General features: G+C 45.0%; 1 protein-coding gene and 1 long non-coding RNA gene across 3 annotated transcripts in view; one reads left to right on the forward strand and one right to left on the reverse strand.

Moving 5' to 3' along the window:
• Positions 1–7,855: 7,855 nt before the first annotated feature.
• LOC136662484 (uncharacterized) lies at positions 7,856–11,134 on the reverse strand. The gene is made up of 3 exons (XR_010794984.1): positions 11,002–11,134; positions 9,574–9,700; positions 7,856–9,191 (listed from the first exon to the last, which is right to left on the reverse strand). It is a non-coding gene; the product is annotated as an uncharacterized lncRNA (long non-coding RNA).
• A 255-nt stretch (positions 11,135–11,389) lies between these two features.
• ZFYVE1 (zinc finger FYVE-type containing 1) overlaps positions 11,390–23,494 on the forward strand; it is a 31,839-nt gene continuing 19,734 nt past the window's right edge. The window contains exons 1-3 of one of the 2 annotated variants that reach the window (XM_066631495.1): positions 11,390–11,452; positions 13,105–13,979; positions 20,952–21,456. In XM_066631495.1, the coding sequence (XP_066487592.1) occupies positions 13,482–13,979; positions 20,952–21,456 (1,003 nt within the window). In that variant the 5' untranslated portion in view covers positions 11,390–11,452; positions 13,105–13,481. Of the gene's footprint in view, positions 11,453–11,794; positions 11,890–13,104; positions 13,980–20,951; positions 21,457–23,494 lie in introns of those variants that run through there. The other variant, XM_066631497.1, reaches the window with a different exon arrangement.

A 23,494-nucleotide genomic window follows, 5' to 3' on the forward strand; every position in this document is an offset into this window, starting at 1 on the left:
GTTGTAAACGGTATTCTTGAAATGTTCCCATCTGTTGGATGCGTTTGCGTCGGCCGGGCCTGGAAGAGATTCCTCAAGCGCTTGTGCAAATTCCTCCACTTTTCTCTGATCCCGGGTCTTGCTGGTATCAATGCGAGGTCTTCCTTCCTTTTTCGTGTGATACAGTCGCTTTGTTTGCAGTTTCACTCTGCTGCACACCAGGGAGTGGTCAGTGTCGCAGGCAGCACCATGATAACTGCGTGTGATCTTGATGCTGGGAAGGCTGGAGCGTCTGGTGAGGATCAGGTCGAGCTGGTGCCAGTGCTTTGATCTTGGATGTCTCCAAGAGACTCTATGTTGGGGCTTTGTGTTGAAAAACGTGTTGCTGACACAGAGACCGTGATGACAGCAAAACTCTAGCAGGCGTTGGCCATTTTCGTTCATCCTCCCAGTGCCAAACTGACCTAAGCAAGTGGGCCATGAACTGTTATCAGCACCAACTCTAGCATTGAAATCGCCGAGGATGAACAATGGCTCTTTTACAGGGATTTTCTTGACAGTGGTGGCCAGGTCATCATAGAATTTGTCTTTGGCTTCTGCTGGAGACGACAGAGTCGGTGCATAAGCACTGATGAGAGTGATAGGTCCTGCTGATGACTGCAGCTGCAGGGACAAAATTCTTTCACTTCCCACAGTAGGTGGGATGATGGATTTCAGCAAGGTATTTCTGACCGCAAAGCCAACGCCATGTTCCCTGGTTTCGTTTGGTGGTTTTCCCTGCCAGAAAAATGAGAAATTTCTCTCCTTGACAGATCCGAAATCTGGCAGCCTAGTCTCTTGAAGGGCGACGATGTCCATCTGCAGTCTGCTCAGCTCCATGTCGATGACAGCTGTTTTGCGTGCGTCGTCTATTTCTTGCAGGTCATTAGAGAAGCCAGGTGTCATTGTCCTAACGTTCCAGGTGCCCAGCTTTAGGGCAGTAGTTTTCTGTTTTCTGTTGCATGGTGCAGAGTTGTCGATCCGCTTGTCGGTTTTCACCCTAAACCCCACGCACCCCATGAGGTTAACAGACCGTGGCGAGGCAACACCTTACTGGCTGGGGACTGCCCAGCTTAAGGCGGGCGGTAGCTGCCCAATGAGATGCAATGATCTCTCCCACCGTCGGAAGCAGCCCCTGGCGTCATGCTCTACGCCAATCGAGCAAAGACTTATAACCGGTAAACTGCTGCTTCCCGTGTTGTGCCGACGCCGTATGGCGAAGTTGGAGTGTCCTCTCCAGTGCACGAAGCCTGGGTAAAGAAGGTATGGAGGATAGGCTGTTACCCATGCAGCAAATCCCCCCTCTCCACGTCGCTGGAATGGTCCAATGGAAAGGCAGAAGCCAATACGGTTGGTTCCAGCGGCGTCGCAGGAGTTGCCAGAACGTGACTGTGTTCAGCCATGAACTGCCTAAGGGACTCCGGCTCCTGATTTTGCCTCGAGGTTGACTCCTGAAGCCTTTTCCAGAACTGGATGTAGCCACAAGGCAGTGGAGGTTTGAGGTCAGAGTTTCCTTCTCTTAGATGAGCTGCCTTCCTAGGCTGACGAGTCCCATCTACCCGGTGGCTGTTTAGTCGCCTCTTACGACAAGTACAGCCAAACTGAGGGCCTATTCTTAGCCCCCAGCCCCCAGGATATGTGCAACCTCCTGTTTTTAGAAATGGTCTATGTCAGAATGCCAGATGCAAGGGAGGGCACCAGGATGAGGTCTCTTGTTATCTGGTGTGCTCCCTGGGGCATTTGGTGGGCCGCTGTGAGATACAGGAAGCTGGACTAGATGGGCCTATGGCCTGATCCAGTGGGGCTGTTCTTATGTTCTTATACTTATTCCTTGATAAATATGTCCAGGATTGGGCTGCACAATAATTAAAACAAGATGACTAAGCATCTTTTAATTGATTGCAGTTAGAATATGTTGGTTGATGTCTTACAGCCCAATCCTAACAAAAACCCTGCACTATGATGCGGTGGTGCTGATGTAGGGCGCAATCCTAACCCCTTATGCCAGTGCTTTCCAGCACTGGCATAGTGGTGCCAATGGGACGTGTGCTGCATCCTGCAGTTGGGGGGGCACTCACGGAGACCTCCTCAAAGTAAGGGAATGTTTGTTCCCTTACCTAGGAGCTGCATTGCCCTTATGTCCGCACTGGAAAGCACTGACATAAGGGGTTAGGATTGCGCCCGTAGCCTCCATCACACCCAGTGGATACCTACACATCCTGTAGATGCATAGGTGTGATGTTATGGGAAAAGCTTCCCATGCTGAACTTTTGCCTGTCATGAAGTTGTTACAGCACGGGAAGAAATGGTAGTTTTGCTCACATTTTTGAAGTCATTATATGGGGTTACAACCTGTTCTGGTTGGAGTTGCACTCCTTGAAGATCAGGTTCACAGTCTGCAAATCTTCTGGATCCAGCCTTGGTCCTAGATCTTCAGATAGTAGGTGTGGCCAGAAGTGCTTTTACTGAGCTTCCACTGGTGCACCAGCTGTGGCTCTTCTTGAAGAAAGCAGTTCTGCCTACAGTGATCCAAGGCTCAGTCATATCTCATTTGGATTACTATAACACACTTTACTGGAGCTTCCCTTGAAGGCTGTTCCCAGAAACTGCAGTTGGTGCAAAATGTGGCAGTCAAGGTGATTTTGGTGTGCAGTGCTCAGAGCATGTTATACCTGCTTGTGAACAGCTTGGCTTCTAGTGTGTTTCTAGGCATAATTCAGGGTGCTAGTTATAACCTATAAATTATTATATGATTTTAGTACTGGATGTCTGAAGGATTATCTCCTCCCACATCAACCTGCCTGCACTCTCCATTTTTAATTAGAGGCTTTGCTTTGTATTCCACCATTGATTAAAATACAGTTGGAGAAGCAAAGCAGCACCTTCTCAAGAGGTGGCCAAGATTACTGTTTTTTAAAAAACAGATTGCAATTGTAATGGCTACTAACAGATCATCCTTTTGTAAAGCAAATTGCTTGTCAATAGTTCAGGATCATCCCTTGAAATTTCCTGAATGTGATGGTTAGAGGGGATAATTTCCTGAAGGGGAATTTCACCTACCCTGCAGGGGAAGGGTCTAAGTTGATGAGTCACTCTGCAAAGTGTGTGTGTTAGAAACAGCCAGCTTAGAATTTGAATGATGGGGGGGGGGCGAGTGGGAGAGAGTGCCTATGCATGAACTGAGAGTTTAGCTGGTGCAGGGTGGAAATGGTTGCAGTAGCTGCTCTTGAGAAATCTAATGCATAAATTAATGGCTCTGTATTATTTGCTTTATTTACAGATATATAAGCAGAGTGGAGGGTGCGTTCACAAAAAAAAAAATAATTAATGGTTTTGAACACACTCCCCTCTGCTCTGCTTGTATATCCCTGAATAAAGCAAAATATATGTCTAGTTGTCTCCAGGGTTGGGAACTTGACGTGGATGACTGAGACTCATGTCGCAAAAATGTGCATTTATCGCTGACTCGTGAGTTGTGCGCATGGAAGACTTGAGTCAGGGGCCTCCTGACTCGGCACTCATCCACTCTGAGTCTGCCTGTGTCTGAGATTGCTTGCTTACTGTTTTCACGGTATGAAAAACCTTGTGAGGCCATCATTCTGACTGGGAGAGCAGCAGGGAAGTTCCGGCTGGGAGGCAGGGAAGGGTTAATGTTTTCCTTTTGCATTGGGCAGGAGAGTGAGAGGGAGCTCTTTTCTCCATCTGTGATAGGAAGGAAGGAATCTGCATCATTGGACACAGGATGCAAAGTATCTTCCAATATTTTCTTTGGCTGAGGGAGGACAGAAGGAGAAGCCAAGGGTGTTCTTGCCTTACCATTGGCTGCAGAAGCCCAGGGAGGAAGATTTTTCCCCTGGATGAATGAGGAGAGAAGGGGGGGGGGCAGTTCCTAGTCATCCCAGAGAAATTCATGGCATGGCTCCAGCAAATTCACTGAATGACTGGCTGCAGTGGGACTACTTGTGAGTAGAGCTGCAAAGAATTGGGTTGCCTTGGAAAGCCTTGCAGCTGCTGCACATGACCTCCTCCCTCCTGCCACTTCTGTCCCCATTCTTCTGCAGTTTCTCCCACCCTGTTTATAGATGGGTGGGGACATCAAAGGTGTGTTTAAAGAGAATTCCAACACACATACCCTGGCAGCATCCCCATTTTTCCCCACCTTGGGCTTTTTAAAGGGGGCAGGGCAATTCAAGTCCTATCAAGTCATGAAAGAGTGAATGGGGGACTTGGAAAGTGCCCCGTTATGACTTGTTTTTGAGTCAAGTTGCAGGGGGCAGTGACTAGACTCAACTTAAGTCAAGCTGTGCTGGACCTTCCCATCTCTGGTGTTCTACATCTTGCTGTTCAAAGTACTAAAGATTAGGGTCAGGGGGTCTATGTGGGGCTGCCCTTCAGTCAGGAAACTTCAGCTGGTGCAAGTGCAACCAGTTGGCTGCCAACTGGTGTGAGATGCCTTGAGTATATCTCACTTGTGTTGTATCCTCTGCATTGGCTTTTATTTCCAATGACCAGTTCAAGGTATTGGTTATTACCCTTAAAGCTCCCTATGACTTGGGGCCAAGTTATCTGAACACTTGTACCTGTATGTGCTTGCCCAGAGTTAAGATCACCATCTTGGGCTATGTCTCTATCCTGCCACCTACACAAGTTCAGTTGAGGATCAGAGATAGGGCCTTCTCTGTGGTGGTGCCACAGCTGTGGAACACATTAGTAGAGGAGGTCTGTCAGATCCCCAAACTCACTGTCTCCCATTGTGCCTTTTCCACTCAGCATTTATGTGTAGTTTTTTTATTCCCGCTGTTTTGTGGTTTTATTTCAGACTGCTGGTTTTTTTTAATGTGCTGTCCTATCTTTTTAATTATTTAATTTTTTTTAATTTAAGAAATTTATATCCCACCTTTCCCATGCCAAAGCAAATGCCCAAAGCAGCTAACAAAGCTTACAAATAGGTACAAAGTTTAGTAACAGGTAAAAACATCAAATTAAGCATTAAAGCAATTAAATTTTCCCATTACATAGTGGAACCTGGAATGTAACAAAAACTAACAATTAGAGTAAGCCCAGGGAGGCAGTCAAGTCACAATAGTATTATTAGAGACATTGAGGACAAGTATTCATTCAACAGCCAAATATCAGACAAAACAGGTATGTTTTGAGCCCTTGATAAAAAGCCACAAGAGAGGGAATACAGGTACAAGGGAGAGGGAGTACAAGTACAGTCTCATTAGTCATTAGTCTCATTAGTCTCTCTCCAGGTGCTTAGGCTTCACTAGGAGGCAGCAATCCCTCCCTTCACCAGAAGCCCCAGCTAGGGGGAAAGAATGGAGAAGGTGATAATTGCTGCCATTTAGCTTTCTTTCATGTGCTCAGGGGGAAGGGAGGAGTGAAGCCTGCAGAGAATGATTGATGGATTGTCAGCCTGCTGCCCTCTCTGGCTTTATTAAAAGACTGTTTTCCTTTAATTTAAAGGGCCCTTATCAGCTTTGACATAGAAAAATCTGTGGATACTTAGGTTATACCTGTAATCACTTGTATGACTGTCTCTCTGCAACAGTAAAAAGCAGTTTTTTAAACTGATTTTAAAGGGGTGCATTTTTTCCCCTTCTCCAGGGATCAGCACATTCTTTCTCATTTGCAGGGGTCATTCCTGTTGAGTCAAATCTGTGTATAAAAAAATCTGAGTATAACAAGGCTGGACCTGTAGTTTTCAATTCCCCTGGGAGAGAATTCCATAGTTGTGACACCACTACGGAGAAGGCTTGCCCCCAAGCTGCCACTTCTCTCACTTGGGACAAAGGCAGCACTTTGTAGAAGTGGGTGGGCTGAGGGTTACCACTTACCTAAGAGGGTGGGCTGGAATGTATGGAAGGAGGCGGTTTTTCAAGTAGCCTGGACCCAGATATGGAGGGCCTTAAAGGCTAGAACTAGTACCTTGAATTGGGATTGGAAGTGAATGGGCAGCCAGCGTAGCTGTTGAAGCAATGGTTCAGCCGAGTCATAAAGTCTGGCTCCTGTAACCACTCTAGCTGCTGCATTCTTCACTAATTGCAGTTTATGAATTATGATTGTAGATCTTTTTTTTATTTTGTATGTTGCTTTTTGTAAAATTATTTTTTAAAAGTCTGTTTATAAATATATTAAAATAGATATGAACTAATGTTTCATAATGAAATCTCTTTCCCAGGAGCAGTGCCAATAAATTCCTGGAACAATTTTTGTAATTGCATTCTGCCACTTAACTGCTGTGTTGTGTAACATTAAAATGTTTGTTCTGATGTAGATTTATTGACATCAAATAGTTTGAAGTTTTCTGTCTATACAGACACATTGTGTGGTTGGGGGTTTCTGATAACCAAGCATGATTATCTAGGATGCATGTTCTTCAGCACTGGCTTTAAACCTTTTCTTTTGCACATACCACAACTGTCACCAGAGGCAGCAACCAGAGGCATGCACAGGAGTTGGTAGTTGTCCCATAGTTGAGGATTTGCTGTGTTGCCAACCCTTACTGAGGCTGTTCCTGGAGATGTTTTTCCCACCATGATGTAATGTCATTAAACCAGGGAGACTTCAGGTCAATGCTGGAGGGTTGTTTGCCCAACCTTCTTCCCCAGATTAGGGCTGTTTAGAAGATCAGGCAGCTGTACATTCGTACTGTGCCCATTGGTGCACTACTACCCCAGCTACCTCCACATTTCAATTAAATTTTACAGGAAAGGCACTCTGTGAGGCACTCTGGGACACAAAACTAACGTTTGTTTGTTTGGCTGCATAAACTGCTTTGTAAGCTTTTTGTTGAATGGCAGAATAATTCTTATAAATACACTGTGTGTGGAAAGTAGCATGTCAAGTGTATCGCAGCGGGCCTGTTTGAAGCACACTTTATGTCACTGCTCAATTTTGAGACTAGCTTTGTGCAATAGAAGTCTGGCAAGCATCTGAACAGGCCAATGTGATCCATCACAAAGATAGAAGCAGGTTCAAGGAGCTCTGACAAACTACAATCAGAGATCCAAAGCTTTTGTGGTTAACATTGCAAAGCGACTGTATGAATCTCTTTCCAGTAATAAAAGAGTGATACGTACAATCCTCTATTCAAGTGGCTCCCAAACTGTGGGTCAGGACCCACTGAGGAGTTGACAAAGGGTGATGGACCAATCAGATACCATTTCCCCGAAAATAAGACCTACCCCGAAAATAAGACCTAGTGCGTTTTTTGAGAATTGCTGAAATATAAGACCTACCCTGAAAATAAGACCTAGTTGTGATCAGGGCTGGGATGAGGGGGGCAGAAGGGGTCCTCGGGCAAGGGCGGGTGGACAATGTGAACACTGCACTCCCACGCGTGCCACCTAGAAAGCGCCTGCTGTGCTGCCTTGGGCAGAGGACGCTGAGGGGGAGCTGAGGCAGGAAGCAGCAAGCGAGGCAACCCTGCCTACCAGGCTCTGAGGCTCTCCACACTTTCCAGGGAGTAAGTTCCATTAACTATAAAGGGGCTGACTTCTGAGTAGACAGGCATCCCCCTGAGCGCTGAGGGGACACCATCTCCACACCTTCAAGGGAGTAAGTCCCATTAACTATAAAGGGACTGACTTCTGAGTAGACAGGCAGGCAGTACATTGTTGTACATTTAAAAAAAAGAGACTACCCCGAAAATAAGACCTAGTATGATTTTTTGAGCCAAAAAAAAAAAAAAAAATAAGACAGTGTCTTATTTTCAGGAAACAAGGTAACTAACTGCCTGAAGCCCTGAGGCTATTCAAAAATCAGATACTTTAGCTGCTTTTTTGGTGTTGTTGGCAACCTTCAGTCTCGGAAGACTATGGTATCGCGCTCTGAATGGTGGCTCTGGAACAGCGTCTAGTGTGGCTGAAAAGGCCAATTTGGGAGTGACAATCCCTTCCACACTGGGAGCAAGTGCAGTCTGTCCCTGGTCTGTCTCCCTGGCTATGGACCTTCCTTCTTTGCCTCTTTGCCTCAGTCTGCTGGCTAAGCATCTCTTCAAATTGGGAGAGGCCATGCTGCACAGTCTGCCTCCAAGCGGGACGCTCAGAAGCCATCTATTGAGGTCCATTCCTAAGGCCTTCAGATCTCTCTTGCAGATATCCTTGTAATGCAGCTGTGGTCTACCTGTAGGGTGCTTTCCCTGCCCTAGTTCTCCATAGATCCTTTGGGATCTGACCATCGCCCATACTCACGAAATGACCAAGCCAACGCAGGTGTCTCTGTTTAAGCAGTGTATACATGCTAGGGGTTCCAGCTCATTCCAGGACTGTGTTGTTTGGAACTTTGTCCTGTCAGGTGATACTGAGGATGTGTCGGAGGCAGTGCATGTGGAAAGCGTTCAGTTTCCTCTCCTGTTGTGTGTGAAGAGTCCATGACTCACTGCAGTACAGAACTGTACTCAAGACGCAAGCTCTGTCGACCTGGATCTTGGTATGTTCCATCAGCTTCTTGTTGGACCATACTCTTTGAGAGTCTGTAAAATGTGGTAGCTGCTTTGCTGATGCGTTTGTTTAGCTTGGTATCAAGAGAAAGAGTGTTGGAGGTCGTTGAGCCAAGGTACACAAAGTCATGGACAACCTCCAGTTCATGTGCAGAGATTGCAATGCAGGGAGTTGAGTTCACATCCTGAACCATGACCTGTGTTTTCTTCAGGCTGATTGTCAGTCCAAAGTCTTGGCAGGCCTTGCTAAAATTATTCATGAGCTGCTGGAGATCTTTGGCAGAGTGGGTAGTGACAGCTGTATCTTCGGCAAAGAGGAAGTCATGCAGACATTTCAGCTGGACTTTGCTCTCAGTCTGGAGAGGTTGGAGAGCTTTCCGTCTGATCTGGTCCGGAGATAGATGCCTTCTGTTGCAGTTCCAAAAGGCATGCTGCAGTAGGACAGCGAAGAAAATCCCAAACACGGTCGGCGCAAGAACACAGCCCTGCTTCACTCCGCTTCGGTGTCAAAGGGGTCTGATGTGGAGCCATCAAAGACTACAGTACCCTTCATGTCCTCGTGGAAAGATCTGATGATGCTGAGGAGCCTGGGTGGACATCCAATCTTGGGGAGAATCTTGAAGAGGCCGTCCCTGCTGACCAGGTCGAAAGCCTTCATGAGATCTAAAGAGCTCAGCTCCTGCAGTTTGCAAGATAGCTGCCAATTGCCCTGCAAGGAACTGAGCTCCTGAAGTTTGGAAGCAAGTATAAACATAGGGAGATAAATGTTTGAGGGTCTTTTTCTAGTTGTTGTTATTAATAAATAAATATAATAAAATATTATTTCCAGATGTCCTTTTTAAAAAATCTGCTAAACCCAGGTGGGTCCTGATGGAGTGTTGTTTTAAAAAGTGTGGTTCCTGTGCTAAAAAGTTTGGGAACCCACTCCTCTATTCCTTCTTAAACTACAGGTGCGCATCACTTAACGACAGGGATACATTCCCCAATCCCTGTTGTTATGTGATTAGGTTGTTAAGCAGACATTCAGTCCAATCTAGTGCCTTTGTTGTGTAGACAGGCACTCCATGCCAGACACTTGCTGGCTACACAGGCTACTGGAGACCGCTTACCTCATCTTTATATTAAGAGCTTCCTTGTTGTATAAACAGACACTCTGTTGCAGGCTACAAGAGACCTGATTGCCTCTATAAAGATTGCCTCTATGCAGTCCCTCGTTAAGCATTAAATAATGCACACCTGTATTAGGAGGAAAGAGCATACAGTATTACTAACAGCTGCACAAAACCAGGTTTCATAGCTTCATGCATTTTTCCAAACTGTAGCTTTAGGATGGAGGTGCAAAGGTGTTGGTGTCTAGTTACTGGCTCAGAGCCCAATCCTATGCATGCCCAATGCATCCTCAGAGCCCAATCCTATGCAAGTGTAAAGTCATGCACATTGGGGCAAAAAATCAAAACTTCACATATAGGCTAATGGGTTCTGAGCTGTCTGTGACAGATCAGGAGAGACATCTTGGGGTGGTAGTAGACAGGTCAATGAAAGTGTCGATCCAGTGTGCGGTGGCAGTGAAGAAGGCCAATTCTATGCTTGGGATCATTAGAAAAGGTATTGAGAACAAAACAGCTAATATTATAATGCCGTTGTACAAATCGATGGTAAGGCCACACCTGGAGTATTGCGTCCAGTTCTAGTCGCCACATCTCAAAAAAGACATAGTGGAAATGGAAAAGGTGCAAAAGAGAGTGACTAAGGTGATTACTGGGCTGGGGCACCTTCCTTATGAGGAAAGGCTACAGCGTTCGGGCCTCTTCAGCCTCGAAAAGAGATGCTTGAGGGGGGACACGATTGAAACATACAAAATTATGCAGGGGAAAGATAAAGTGGATAGAGAGATGCTCTTTACACTCTCACATAGTACCAGAACCAGGGTACATCCACTAAAATTGATTGTTGGGAGGGTTAGGTCAGACAAAAGAAAATATTTCTTTACTCAGCGTGTGATTGGTCTTTGGAACACCTTGCCACAGGATGTGGTGATGGCATCTGGCCTGGATGCCTTTAAAAGGAGATTGGACAAGTTTCTGGAGGAAAAATCCATTACGGGGTACAAGCCATGATGTGTATGCGCAACCTCCTGATTTTAGAAATGGGTTATGTCAGAATGCCAGATGCAAGGGAGGGCACCAGGATGAGGTCTCTTGTTATCTGGTGTGCTCCCTGGGGCATTTGGTGGGTCGCTGTGAGATACAGGAAGCTGGACTAGATGGGCCTATGGCCTGATCCATTGGGGCTGTTCTTATGCCTTCTCACAAGTAAGTTCCATGATAGTCAATGGGGCTTACTCCCAGGTAAGTGTGGATAGGATTGCAGCCTCAGTTACCCCTCTTCTTAATCCAACTGCAGGCAAACAGAGTAGCCTTCCACTCCTAGGCATGCCAAAGCCAACAAGAATGTTCCATAAATGCGGAAGTCCCTCTGTATGGATATATTTCTCACCATCATTGATCTGCACATATATCATTGAATATATTTCTCACCCTACTTATCATTGATCCGCATCTCTTCCCATTACACAACATGTTGTTAAACCACATGGCACCCAGCCAGCCAGTCCTTCCACTCTCCTCTTCCTTGCACCAAGTCTTCTTTTCACTGACTCAGCATATCCCTGGAAAGGAGTTCAGGGGGCTTTCCAAAACTCCATCTCCCAGCATGCAGCGCGCACCCCCTTCCCTTCTTCCTGCTATGCACAGAGGGACATGTAGTCCCACCCTGTCCCTGAGTACATCAAGGTATTACTCTTTGAGTACTACAACTCCCAGAATGCATCTGGAAGCTCCCTCCTCCCCCTATTCTACCATTCACCTTCCTGTCTTGGATGAGGAAAAAAAATAACCCTGAAGTTCCCTGGGATCAGCTGATCACCATTGACAACAAGGAGAGAGGAACTGGAGACTGGCCCTGATCACCCCTTCCCCTTGGAGCCAGGTCTGCATGGTGGGGCTTGGAGGCACCTGGAGTTAAACCCTAAGCAGGGAAGGGGGGCTCTGGGGAAGGGTTCTCCCCCTCCCTGCAGCCAGGAGGAGGAGCATGAGGCTGGGGAGGGGCTAGGATCTGATTCCTTAGTCACCCACACTTGCAGGGAGGAAGAGGGTGCCCCACTGGTTTGTAAACAATAGGCTGGGCTCATAGAGTCCTTTCACTAGGGACCCTGTTTTGTCCCTAGACCTGATTTTTTGGGTTTAAACTTGTTTATCCCATTTCTTCCTCTCCCTGTTGCTTTCTAGGAAGGGTGACTACTTCCTAAGAAATATTAAATACTATTATACTAAAATACTATAATATAGTATTTAGTATAGTATTTGGTGTAATCGTATTTAGTATAACACTATTTCTATTTAAAGTGAACTGTCAGAGCTTCTTAGGTAAGTATTTGTCCTTTGATTATATTAATGAGAAAAAGCATTATTTATTGTGGTTCAGGGAAAGGTCTTGTTTTGGAAGCCGTGGAGCTACACGTGTAAACAGTGAAGACATCGAAATCGTGTTACTGTAAATCCTACTTCCCCCCACCAAGTGGCTTAAAGATTGCCTGAGGCTGCAATCCTAACCACACTTTCCTGAGAGTAAGCAGCACTGAACAAAATAGGACTTACTTCTGAGTAGACATGGTTAGGATTGTGCCCTAAGTGTACAGTATCTGTGAAAGGATTCTTCTTGTTTTGATTTCAGGTAAGTGGGGAGATCTCCACTGGAAAACAAACAGCTGTTAGTGTATAGATTAGGGGAGGGGAAAAAACATGTTAACCCATTTCTGCCCAGCCCACAGGTGTTCACATTTGATCTCTGTTGCATACATGCAACACTGGGCAGAAATGGCTTAAATGCTGGATTTTACTGAGATCCAGGTTTATTTGCAAAATATGTTTTTCAGGGCACCATCCTAACCAACTTTCCAGCAGCAAGCTAAGGGCAATGCAGCTCCAAGATAAGGAAACAAACATTCCCTTACCTTGAGGAGGTCTCTATGACTGCCCCCCACCCCATCTGTATTATGAAGCTTTTTAAATAAAAATCTATATTTCCCTAAAAAAATAATCTGTATTTCCCAACTGCAGGATGCAGCACATGCCCCATTGGCACAGTTATGTCAGTGCTGGAAAGTTGGTTAGGATTTGGGCCTCAGTGGCTTAAATACTGCAATCCTATGCACACTTATATGAGTAAGCCCTATTGAACTCAGTCAGATGTACTCTGTGTAAACATACATAAGATTAGACTGCATACCAGTTAGCTTTGTGCAGGCTTCCAACTATTTTTTCTCTCTGATATATTTGTAGCTAAAGTAGATAGCATTGCTGTAACCAGAAAAAGAAGTGTCTTGTTTTTGGAAAAGTCAGCCAATCTGGGAAATCCCTGCAAGTGGTTTGCAAGGAAGAGCTGACCCCATCGAAGGAAAACAGTGGATTTTATAATATTTATTTTTCACATTTTATATTGCCCTTCCTCCAAGGAGCTCAGGGTGGTGTACATGACTCATTGTCTTAATTTAATAATAATTCTTGTCTTAATTCTCTGTTGATCCTTTGCTTTTCTAATGTTGTTTGTTTGCTTTACTATTTTTCTTTTTTCTTTTCTAGGTATCCCAGAAGGGGGAAAAAGGAAAAAAGCTGGATTGCATTTTAGAAATGCATGAGATTGCTTTTCTTCCACCTATCTAATGTGATGGTGACTTTAAGCTCAGAATTCATTTACGTCAGCATTTGGGCCTCTAGTTAGTTGTGAGAAACTGATTACATTTGTGTTAGACACACAGAAAATTGTAGTTTGTGTTTTATGAAGCCATTATAGCGAAAACATTAAGCCCAGTACAGACCAATATTAAGAGAAGCCCTCTCTTTTGCAGACTGTCTTCCATGAGAAGGTAAATACTAATTTTAGACCTTTGGACAACCAATGCCAACTTCTGTTAAAAAAAATAAACTGGTTGTATAAAGCCAATAGCAAGTTGCTGACAATGAGTGCCCAGCCTCCAACAGGAGATAAAGGACTGAATACTGCCCTTTTGTGCCAGGAAAGCTATGCTTGCAGTGGGACAGATGAAGCAACCTTTGAGTGTGATGAGTGTGGAAGCCTACAGTGCCAGTGGTGTGAAGAAGAGCTGCACAGGCAGGAAAGGCTCCGAAATCATGAACGGACCCGTATTAAAGCCGGCCATATCCCCTACTGTGACTCCTGCAAGGTTTCCAGTGGGAATATCATGCAGAGTAATCACACCAGCTCCAGGCAGAGGGCAGCAGTCAGGTGCCAGGCGTGCAAAATCAACCTCTGTATCGAGTGTCAGAAGAGGACTCACGCTGGTGGAAACAAGAGGAAGCACCCCATCACTGTCTACCATGGTGGCAAATCCCAGGAACAAGAGGTGGAGGAGGGAGTGGACCAGGAGGCCAAGAGGAAGAAGATGACGGAAAATGTTGTGAGCTTCCTCTTGGTGGACGAAACAGAAGAGATCCAGGTAAGAACTGCTGTGAGTGCTGAAAAGCAAGGAGCAGCTAGGCCAATGGGAAGTCCTCTGGTATGCCAATCATGTCAGCTTGGTCTACATGAAGGGCCTGAGGATCAGTATCTTGAGAAACATAAATCAAACAAGGTATAGGATTTTCATTTGCTGTCTATAGGGTTGAAGAACACTGGGTTTGTTCTGTTTCTGAATGCAAAATACTGGACTTCTTTAGCTGGATTGTCATAACAGAGATTATGTTAGAGCTTGTTACAACAATTCTTTACTTCTGCAAATCTACCAAAATACAGGATAATGGGAAATGGAAAATAAGCATGCATTGTACCCAGGTCAGAGCTTGTCTTATGCATGAGCTAGTCAGAAGCAAGCATTAGTTGGGGTCCCTGGAAAACTGTGTGGCTGAAATTGCTTGGCAGTAAGGTGAACTGGTAGAAAAACAGAGCGGTCTAGTGAAGAGATATCTAGAGAAGGGTTCCCTCCATGCCTGCAATCTGTGGTTTTCATTGACATGTGGATCATAGGGATGATGTATCTAGTGATTTGATTCAAAGTACCATTCCAAATCTTGTGCCAATCCTGACTAGAAATTATTCAGAATATTTATTATCCCAGTATTGACTGACATCTGACAACTGACATCTTAGCCAAAGCCAGGTTGTGTTTGTATTATGACTGTAATTGATCCCCTGTACAAAGTTTTGGGATCAATGCTTCATTTGCCATGAATAACCAGTAACCTCCTTTAGAGCTTCTTTTCTGCTAAATTCTTGTTCCAAGCTTTACCTAGAGAATTTGTGCCCACTTTAAGCTAATTAGTTCCCCTAGCTCAAACCCTGCTCACTGCAGCAGTGTACAAAACTATTATGACCCTCAGCGCTAACAGGAAGGAAACCAGTAGATAGCTTGCCTGTGGAGCTGCAGGATCCCTCCTCCCAGTTCTCAAAGTAACAGCTCTTCTGAATACAGTAGCATCCCTCAGCTGTCCACCACCCAGCAGTCCCCGGTCCAGCAATCCTTAGTAGTACATTCATCTGGCCGTCCACCCATCTGTTAGTTAGTCCACTGATCATTCAGCAGGTCCAGCAGTCCATCAGCCAGCCTGCCCATCCACTTTCCTCCAAGCTCCTTCCTTCAGCTCTCTCAGTCTCACCAAGCTCCTTCCCTCTGCACCCACAAACTCTTCCTCCTTCCAGGTGCTGCTTTTATCTCTGAGGACCTTGTTGCCTCTAAGTGACTGCAGCTGTGCAGCACACGCGCTACAATCTAAGGCCCTGGTGTTAACTCCATGCTTCCCAGACCTGTCAGAGCAAGGGGCCACTGTTGACACCACACCCTGTCTCCTTGAGGGATCTTTCGCATTTCCACTCCATTTTCTCCAATGTATAGTGGTAGGATACAAAAGAGCTTTAAAAACTGATGTATACAGACATGAAGGTGTGGTTCACTGAATGCTATGCCATTGTGCAACCTTCTTTCATTTTGCTGGAATTTAGGTGGGAAGTATTCAAAAGTTTCAGGGTGCAATCCTAGAAGTGAATAACAAGGCACAACCTGTATGTCTTGCTGTCAAGCACTTTTGCGCCACTTGTTGGGGCCTCCCTACGCCGATGCAGGCCCCGGAGGAAAGGTGAGTTGTGTTGGCCAAGCTTGGCCGATGCAGGGGTCTGGGGGGAAAGTGGGGAGGACAGGGAGGAGGTAGGTGGGAGGCCTTTCAGGGTGGGGAGCGGGAGGCAGGGCAAGGGTCTGGCAGTTATGTCAGAACCCAACCCTGTTCCTGAGTGGCCCGGGGCAGTCCTGAGCTGCTTGGATTTGCGCCATCTCATCAGGTGGCGCAGATCCCAGTAGACTCATTGGGGCTGCTGCCGCATGACGTGGGGTAAGGGGGAAATGTTTCCCCTTGTCTCAAGCTGCACTGATGAAAAGAGATTTTCTAGAGGTAGGTGAAACTCTTCTCTCCTCCTATGCATTGTCCTTTGTTCCTGCTGGAATGAGCACTTGTGTGGTCTCCTGCCTTGGTTCCTTGCCCTGGGGTGAAGTCAGACCCCACTGTCACCTTGCTATTCAGTGGCAAGGAAATGTTTTCACTCCATCCATACTGTTTCTATTGTATATTCCAAGCCTAATGACTCATGGTATGGCACGTGGAAGTCTGCAAATTGACAAAAAGACTCCATGTAAAATACTTCTGTGTTGCAAGAACAATAAATGGGGTTAGGCTGCAATCCTATACATGCTTACCAGGGAGTTGGTTCTGTTGAACTCAGTGGGGCTTATGTCTGAGTGACATGCCTAAGATTGCACTGTTAGTAAGGCAAGAGTGGTGGTTGATTACAACAGCAAGCAGGGACTGGAATATAAGAGAGATTGCTATTTTTAGGCGTGCCAATGACTTGAGTTGATAACTAGGGTTGCCATCTTTTTTAATAGCCCTGTTCCAGTGCCTTTTAAAGAAATGCAAGTCATGCTTGACTTGTTGTGGAAGTAAGGAAAAGCACCACCTGCTGGGTTCCTGGCTGTGAGCAACACTAGCAACAACACAGCAATTATTTACAGACTTGTAAACGCTACTCCGGTCTTTGTTCTTTCACTGGGCAAGTCCATGGGACTGCAGAGTATGTAGAAATGAACAATAACACATTTGTAAACTGCAGCATTTCCACTGCCTTTAAATAGGAGTACAGAGTAAGAGGGTGCTTGGGAGTAAGAGGGTTATTATGGCTTGTGGCTGTCAGGGAGGTTCCCGTTTCCAAAATACCTCTTTTATGATTTGTTTGGACAGGGGTTTGGACTTGAATTGGAAGTGTTCTTTTTAGCCATTACATATTACTTTGGAAGTTCTCCCATCTTTCCGTTCTTGCTCTTTGTGATATTATAAGCAGCTTTGACTCAGAAGGAAACACCCCCCCAAGATAAAGTAGTATCTTTCTGATGCAAATGAAAATTAGATGTGTTGAATTAGTACAAGGAGTTTTCTAATCTGCTTTTTACAGTCTTGATGCAATTGGTAGAAACAAAAATAATCATCCCCCCCCCCATTTGTTTCTTAAGCAATAAACTTTAATGTGGTGGTTTTGACACCAGGGAGGACAAAGGCCACTTTGGTGGGCCACTGTGAGATACAGGAAGCTGGACTAGTTGGGCCTATGGCCTGATCCAGCAGGGCTGTTCTTATGTTCTAAAGAGCTCCACCCAGTGGCTTTCTTAGGAGGCTAGTTACAGTTTTCAGTATGGCTTTTGAATTATCAGTCAGTTGTCAGTCACAGCTGGAGCACATCTGCTCCTTGTTTAGTTTACCTATAAATGGGATCATAGGTCATAGCAGTATAAAAGGGGGATCCTGAACAAGTAAATAGGCCAGTTGGTGAGTATGTTGTTTCTTTAAAAACCAGTAACTAAAGAAGAATGAGATATAGCTGCTCTCTCTAATGCTTTCTTTAAATCAAGTAGTGTACCTTGCGGAAAATGGCCAGCTCTTTTTTCAGTTTTAGTACATGTGGTTTGTTTTTTTTAAAAAAAAAGAGTTTGAGACACATAGGGTGCTGGAAAGCACTGGCATAGTGGTGCCAATGGGCCGTGTGCTGCATCCTGCAATTGGGTGTCACTCATGGAGGCCTCCTCAAAGTAAGGGAATGTTTGTTCCCTTACCTCAGAGCTGCATTGCCCTTATGTCAGTGCTTCACTTTCTAACTTTTGCCTAAATATACAGGAGTCCTGCAAGAGAAAAGTTGGCAATATCTATTATTATTATTGTTGTGGTTGTCAAAGTAAGAGCTATAATTTTGTATTTTCCTGTGAAAGAGCACATTAAAGTGACATTACAAATGGACATAAAAGCATAAGATACATATGCCTCCTATCTTTTGCTGAACATTTTGCATGAAATACATAGCTTTCAATCCCATACACATGGACCTGCTTCTCTTGGAGACCTATATGTCATTAATATAGGTATGTACACTTTATCCACTCATTTAGAGGTTTATACTTCTGGGGCTAAATGAATTTAATTATTATTCACTGTTATTATTCACTGGCTCACTGGAATTGGCATAGCTAGAACTAAGGCAAAGATGTAAGGGAAGTCATAATAGGTGGCCTGCATCCTTGGCCTGGCCACTTTTGCTTCCAGGGGCCACCTCCTGGTTCACAGCTTTGGGGGTCTCCTAACACACTACAGTCACATGGGAAATAGCTGTAAACATCCTACCTTGTAGGTCTACTCGGAGGCTATATGTGTATTTCGGTGTGCCCTTGCTCTGTGCTTCTCAAACAGCCTGATGTGGCAGACCAGCAATTCTTGTTTCTAATGTGCTAAGGAGCAGTACTATGTTTGTGCCACGTTACTGTATTCTCATAGTCTTGGGCATCTTCTTCAAAGATGCCCACGTTGCAGCATACTCATTCACAAGAAAAAGAGCGTTGCTCAGATAGAACTGACGGAGCCTGCATCTGTGAAAGGCAGATGCCCGATCTCGTCTGATCTAGGAAGCTAAGCAGGGTCAGGCCTGGTTAGTACTTGGAGGGGAGACTGCCTGGGAATACCGGGTGCTGTAGGCTTATACCATAGTCTTTAGAGACTGAAGGCTGCCAACCAGCTGCTTTGTGTTACAAATTAATACAAATAAAGAAATATTAATGCAATAATAAACTGTGGCTGCCGCCACTGAACCCTTACCTCCTCCACACAAAATAGCCACTTACTCACTTTCTCCACATTAGTGATTTGAAGTTGGTAGGTAGCAATGGATGGAGGAGGTGGGCATAGCTCTAACACCAAGGACGTAAAGCTCCAACCAAATCAGACCCCAGAGTCTTCCAGGCTCTAGAAACAATTGTTGCTTTTCTTTTCCCTCTAGCAGCTTTGAGGTGAAGTTTGGGGAGTTGAAAGCTTTGGAGAAAGCTTTGGGGTGTGTGTGGCACAAGAAGAAAGAAGAAGAGAGATGTTTTCATTGGGTGGGAGGACATGTATTGCTCAGAGCTGATGATGGCTCATGGATCAGCAATAGTCCACACTTGGAGAAGTACTGCTCTAGCTGATTTTGGCCATCTGTGCAGCATTGGAGGTTGTGGTTTTGGTCTACACAGGCCTAAATAACTTCCTGATCCTAGTGCACTAAGTACCTCATAGCTGTGGCAGTCCTTCCCTTCCCTTGAATCTGTGCCAAAGTTCAAGTGCTATAAACTAAAATGTGGCTTTAAAGGGAGCAAGAGGAAGGGATGAACTTTAAAGAGTTACCCCTGCTAACTGGGTAAGAGGCACTTTTTCAAGTAGGTGCTCCTCTTTTTAGCAGGGGAAGAGTAACTGGCTTACCTCACCCCAGCAGTGTCTTTTCTAGTGGCTGACTGCTAGTGTTCTTTTGCATCTTTTTAGATTGTGAACCCTTTGGACACAGGGAGCCATTAGTTATTTGATTTTTCTCTGTAAACAGCATTGTGAACTTTTAGTTGAAAAGTGGTATATAAATACTGTTAATAATTAATAATAAGATTGCAAATAATATTCAGAATCAGAAGCAGGTGGCTTGAGACTCTGGCCCAAAGCCCTATATTGAGTCCTTCAAATTTATTGATGGCAGGTGATGGCTAGTGGCAATTCCTTCCACCCTGCCCATGCCACTTGGGGGGTGGTTGGGAGAGATGCATGGCAGCTGACCAGTACTAGGGACTTAGGAGCTTGCTCAGCTGACAGCATCTTCTAGTGAATCCTTGGACCATAGGAAGGATGTAGGCTGACCTCCTAGCCTGCTAACCAGAGTTGGCTGTAAACCAGTTTATTCTTTGATTTGGTGGATCCACCTTTGATACAGCACTGCAGATTGGAACTGCTACTAGTTGTTCTTTGTACTGTAAACCTGCACTTTTACAAGGAAGGTGTTTTGAGACTTAGTAAAAGTGTTTAGGAATGCAGAAATGCTAAGTTAAGCATAGAAATTCAGAGAGGCAATTAACAGCATGAACCTTCTTGGGTCTATTAGGAAGCAAATTCTATTCAATTCACTAGGAATTACTTCCATGAAAATGATTCATTAGGAATAAGCACTCCCCCCTTCCCCCCCCTCTCTTCATCAAAGGTGGGTTAAGAAAGAAATGGAGTAAAAACAGAGGAGTTATTGCATTAGGAACCAGAGATAAATGGTTGATGAAGAAAGGGAAAGAGCTGTGAGATTCAAGTTGTTTTGAGAGAGAAAAGATAAATACAACTGTGTCAAGATTATGATTAGGAGTTAAAGTTAAAGAACCATCATAAGAATGCTGTATTTCGTTATGCTTTGTGGAATGATGTGCAGATTTTTCAGAAAGCTATGAAGAAGTTGCAGAGAATGTCAGGAGCTGAAGGATCACTGAGAATTGTATTCAGGAACAGGAAGAGAAAATAGATTTAGATGTGGTTGGTGGATTGTGAAGGGGATACGTTTCCCTTGAGTAGTGGTGTATCTAGAGGAGGTGCAAAGCACTAAGTTCTGCTGGGAGCCTCACTGCAGTGTGTAAGCAGCCCCTCCCCCTTCAGAGCCATTCCGGGTGGGGGGGAGCAAAATGTGTGAATGAAAATGCATGACAGTAAGATGAACTGGTAGAAAAATAGAATGGTTTAGTGATGTAGACCAGTGGTTCTCAAACTTTTGGCACCAGGACCCACTTTTTAGAATGAGAATCTGTCAGGACCCACCAGAAGTGATGTCATGACCGGAAGTGACATCAAGTCAGAAAATTTTAACAATTCTAGGCTGCAATCCTCCCCACGCTTACCCAGGAGTAAGTCCCATTTACTATCATTGTTTAAAGCATATGCAGAATAGCCTGTTAAAAGTACAGAGCTGTAACATTTCCCCAATGCAGTCTCCTTCGTTTTGAGTTTTGAGCAGCTGCTTCTTTGGGGTGGGGCTTGTAAAGTCTAGAGTAGCACAGCCTCGGCTGTTGGCTTTTTCAGTATCAACGTTCTAAAACAGTCTTCTTTTGTGTTGGAAGGTGGAGAATGAAGAAGAATTCATCAGGAAACTGGACTGCAAACCTGAACAGCATGTAAAAGTAGTGTCTATTTTTGGGAACACTGGGGATGGCAAATCACATACCCTGAACCACACTTTCTTCTATGGCCGTGAGGTCTTTAAAACCTCTCCTGGACAGGAATCTTGTACAGTTGGGGTTTGGGCAGCTTATGATCCTGTCCATAAAGTGGTGGTGGTGGACACAGAAGGTCTCCTAGGAGCCACTGTGAATCTTAGTCAGAGAACTCGACTGCTTCTGAAGGTCTTGGCCATTTCAGATCTCATCATCTACCGCACTCACGCTGATAGACTTCATAATGATCTCTTCAAATTTCTTGGCGATGCCTCGGAGGCCTACCTAAAACATTTCACCAAAGAGCTGAAGGCAACCACAGCCCGTTGTGGTCTGGATGTTCCCTTGTCTACTCTGGGACCTGGAGTTATTATCTTCCATGAGACTGTATACACACAGCTATTGGGTGCTGGTGAGTAATTGTAGATGGTCAGTTGCAATGGGGTGGATCCATAGCATGACAGCTAGAGGTGTGAATAAGATAGGTATACCCTCTTACTGAATGCAGTGGGCTGACTTCTGTGTGAAATAACACTGTTTTCAAGCACCTCTAATGATAGCACTCAGGATCACCAAACAGAATCCCTGGGTTTGAATCCTGACTTGCTTCACTTTGTAGGATATGAAAATTCAAAGGTTAAGGACAGGTAGTTAGAATTTTTCAACTTAAAAAGAATCTGTTAGCCTGGCTGAGGTGGGTTCTATGCAAAGACAGCATTTGGTACAGAATTCATTAATTTGATGATGGAGGACAGGAACGGAACTCCAATAAGCTAATGACAAAAGAAGAAAAGATAGAAGCAAAAATGGCAATCCCCAATTGGCAGGATTGTGCTTTGAAGGAGGCATAGGATTTGTGCTTGCAAGCTAGTGTTAAACATAAATATTTTTGTAAGGACTGACAGAATGATACAATGAGGAGTGTGTGTGGGTATTTAAAAGAATAAGACATTTTTTAAAAGATCACAAAATGTCAGAGTGGACATTAGGTCTGCAGTGGCAGTGATGTTAGTAGGCACTATCCAATCAGTTACCATGATACTCGCACAGGAAGGGCCATAGCATATTGGCAGAGTGCATGCTTTGTATGCAGAAGGTTTCTGGCAGCATCTCCAGGTAGGGTGGAGAATGATTCTTGCCTGAAAACCAGGAGAGCCACTTCCAGTCAGTGTTGACCATGCCTAGTGAGATGGACCATTGGTTTGTCCTAGCATGAGACAGATTCCCTTGTTCCTACTCACAAGTCCACATAGCACTTGCCATTGCAACAGCGGGTCTCATTGGGGTGGATATGGAAGGAAAGCATTTTCCCTGCTTCCAAATAAAGTCGTGTTTTGTTAGGAATTGTAATTTCCGCACAACTGAAGTGACTTTTGATAGAACCATATTTTTGTTTTCCAAAAAAAGACAGGAACACCTATCAACCCCCCCCCCCCCACAACCCAGCATCATGTAGACTATACTTCCTGCTATTCCCCCATCCAGCCTTAGGGCACAATCCAACCGGCCTGCACAGTATCCAACACAAGGTAGGTGTGGGCTGGAGTGCAACTCGGAGTAATTGGGTATTTGTTCCCTTACCCCGTGTTGCATGCCAGTCACCCCTGTGGGGCTACTTGGATCTGCACCAGCAATATTGCTGCTCAGGCCAGGGACTGGGGTTGGGATTCAGCCTAAGATGCTGCAGCTGGTTCCACCCTCCTGGATCTGATCCTGGACCACCCTTCCCCTGACCAAAAATGCCCCCTCCCCACCTCTGTTTCACCCTTCCACCACCATCCTCTGTGCTAGCCTGCCTTGGCCAGTACAAACTCACCCTTTCCAGGGCAGGATCTGGCACCAGCAGGTAAGTGCACATCCTGTGCTGGCCTAATCGGCTCTTAAATAGCCACGAAGTGCTTTATAGCACATTTGTGACACTTGGGAGCAGGCACAAGGAACTTGTACTGGTTCAGGAGCAAGTTTGGATTGCTCTGTTAGCCGTAAAATTATCACACGGACAAAGGGATGGGAGAAACAGAAAAACTGTGAATTCTTCTTGTGCAAGAAGGCTATTATCTCAAAGGCCCACAGATAATTATCCAGGTCCCCCACATGTTATATGTAGCAATGAATGACTATCCAATGAGTAGATTTTAACTAAAAGTGAAAGCTGGAAAGGGGCTAAGAACACCTTTTCCTAGCAGTTTTGCTTCTGGTGAGACTCTGAAACTTTGAGAAAGGCTGATGAGGGAAGCTGGAAAGCTAGGAGTGGTGTTTCAGAGGGGAGAAGCACAGGCAAATGAAGAATTCAGCACCCGCCTTCTGCCCATAATTTTTAATTTAACAGTATTTATATACCGTTTTTCAACAAAAGTTCACAAAGTGATTTACAGAGAAAAATCAAATAACTAATGGCTCCCTGTCCCAAAAGGGCTCACAGTCTAAAAGATGCAAAACACCAGCAGACA

This window comes from Tiliqua scincoides, chromosome 1 (genome assembly GCF_035046505.1).
Source record: "Tiliqua scincoides isolate rTilSci1 chromosome 1, rTilSci1.hap2, whole genome shotgun sequence".
Classification (NCBI taxonomy): Eukaryota; Metazoa; Chordata; class Lepidosauria; order Squamata; family Scincidae; genus Tiliqua; species Tiliqua scincoides.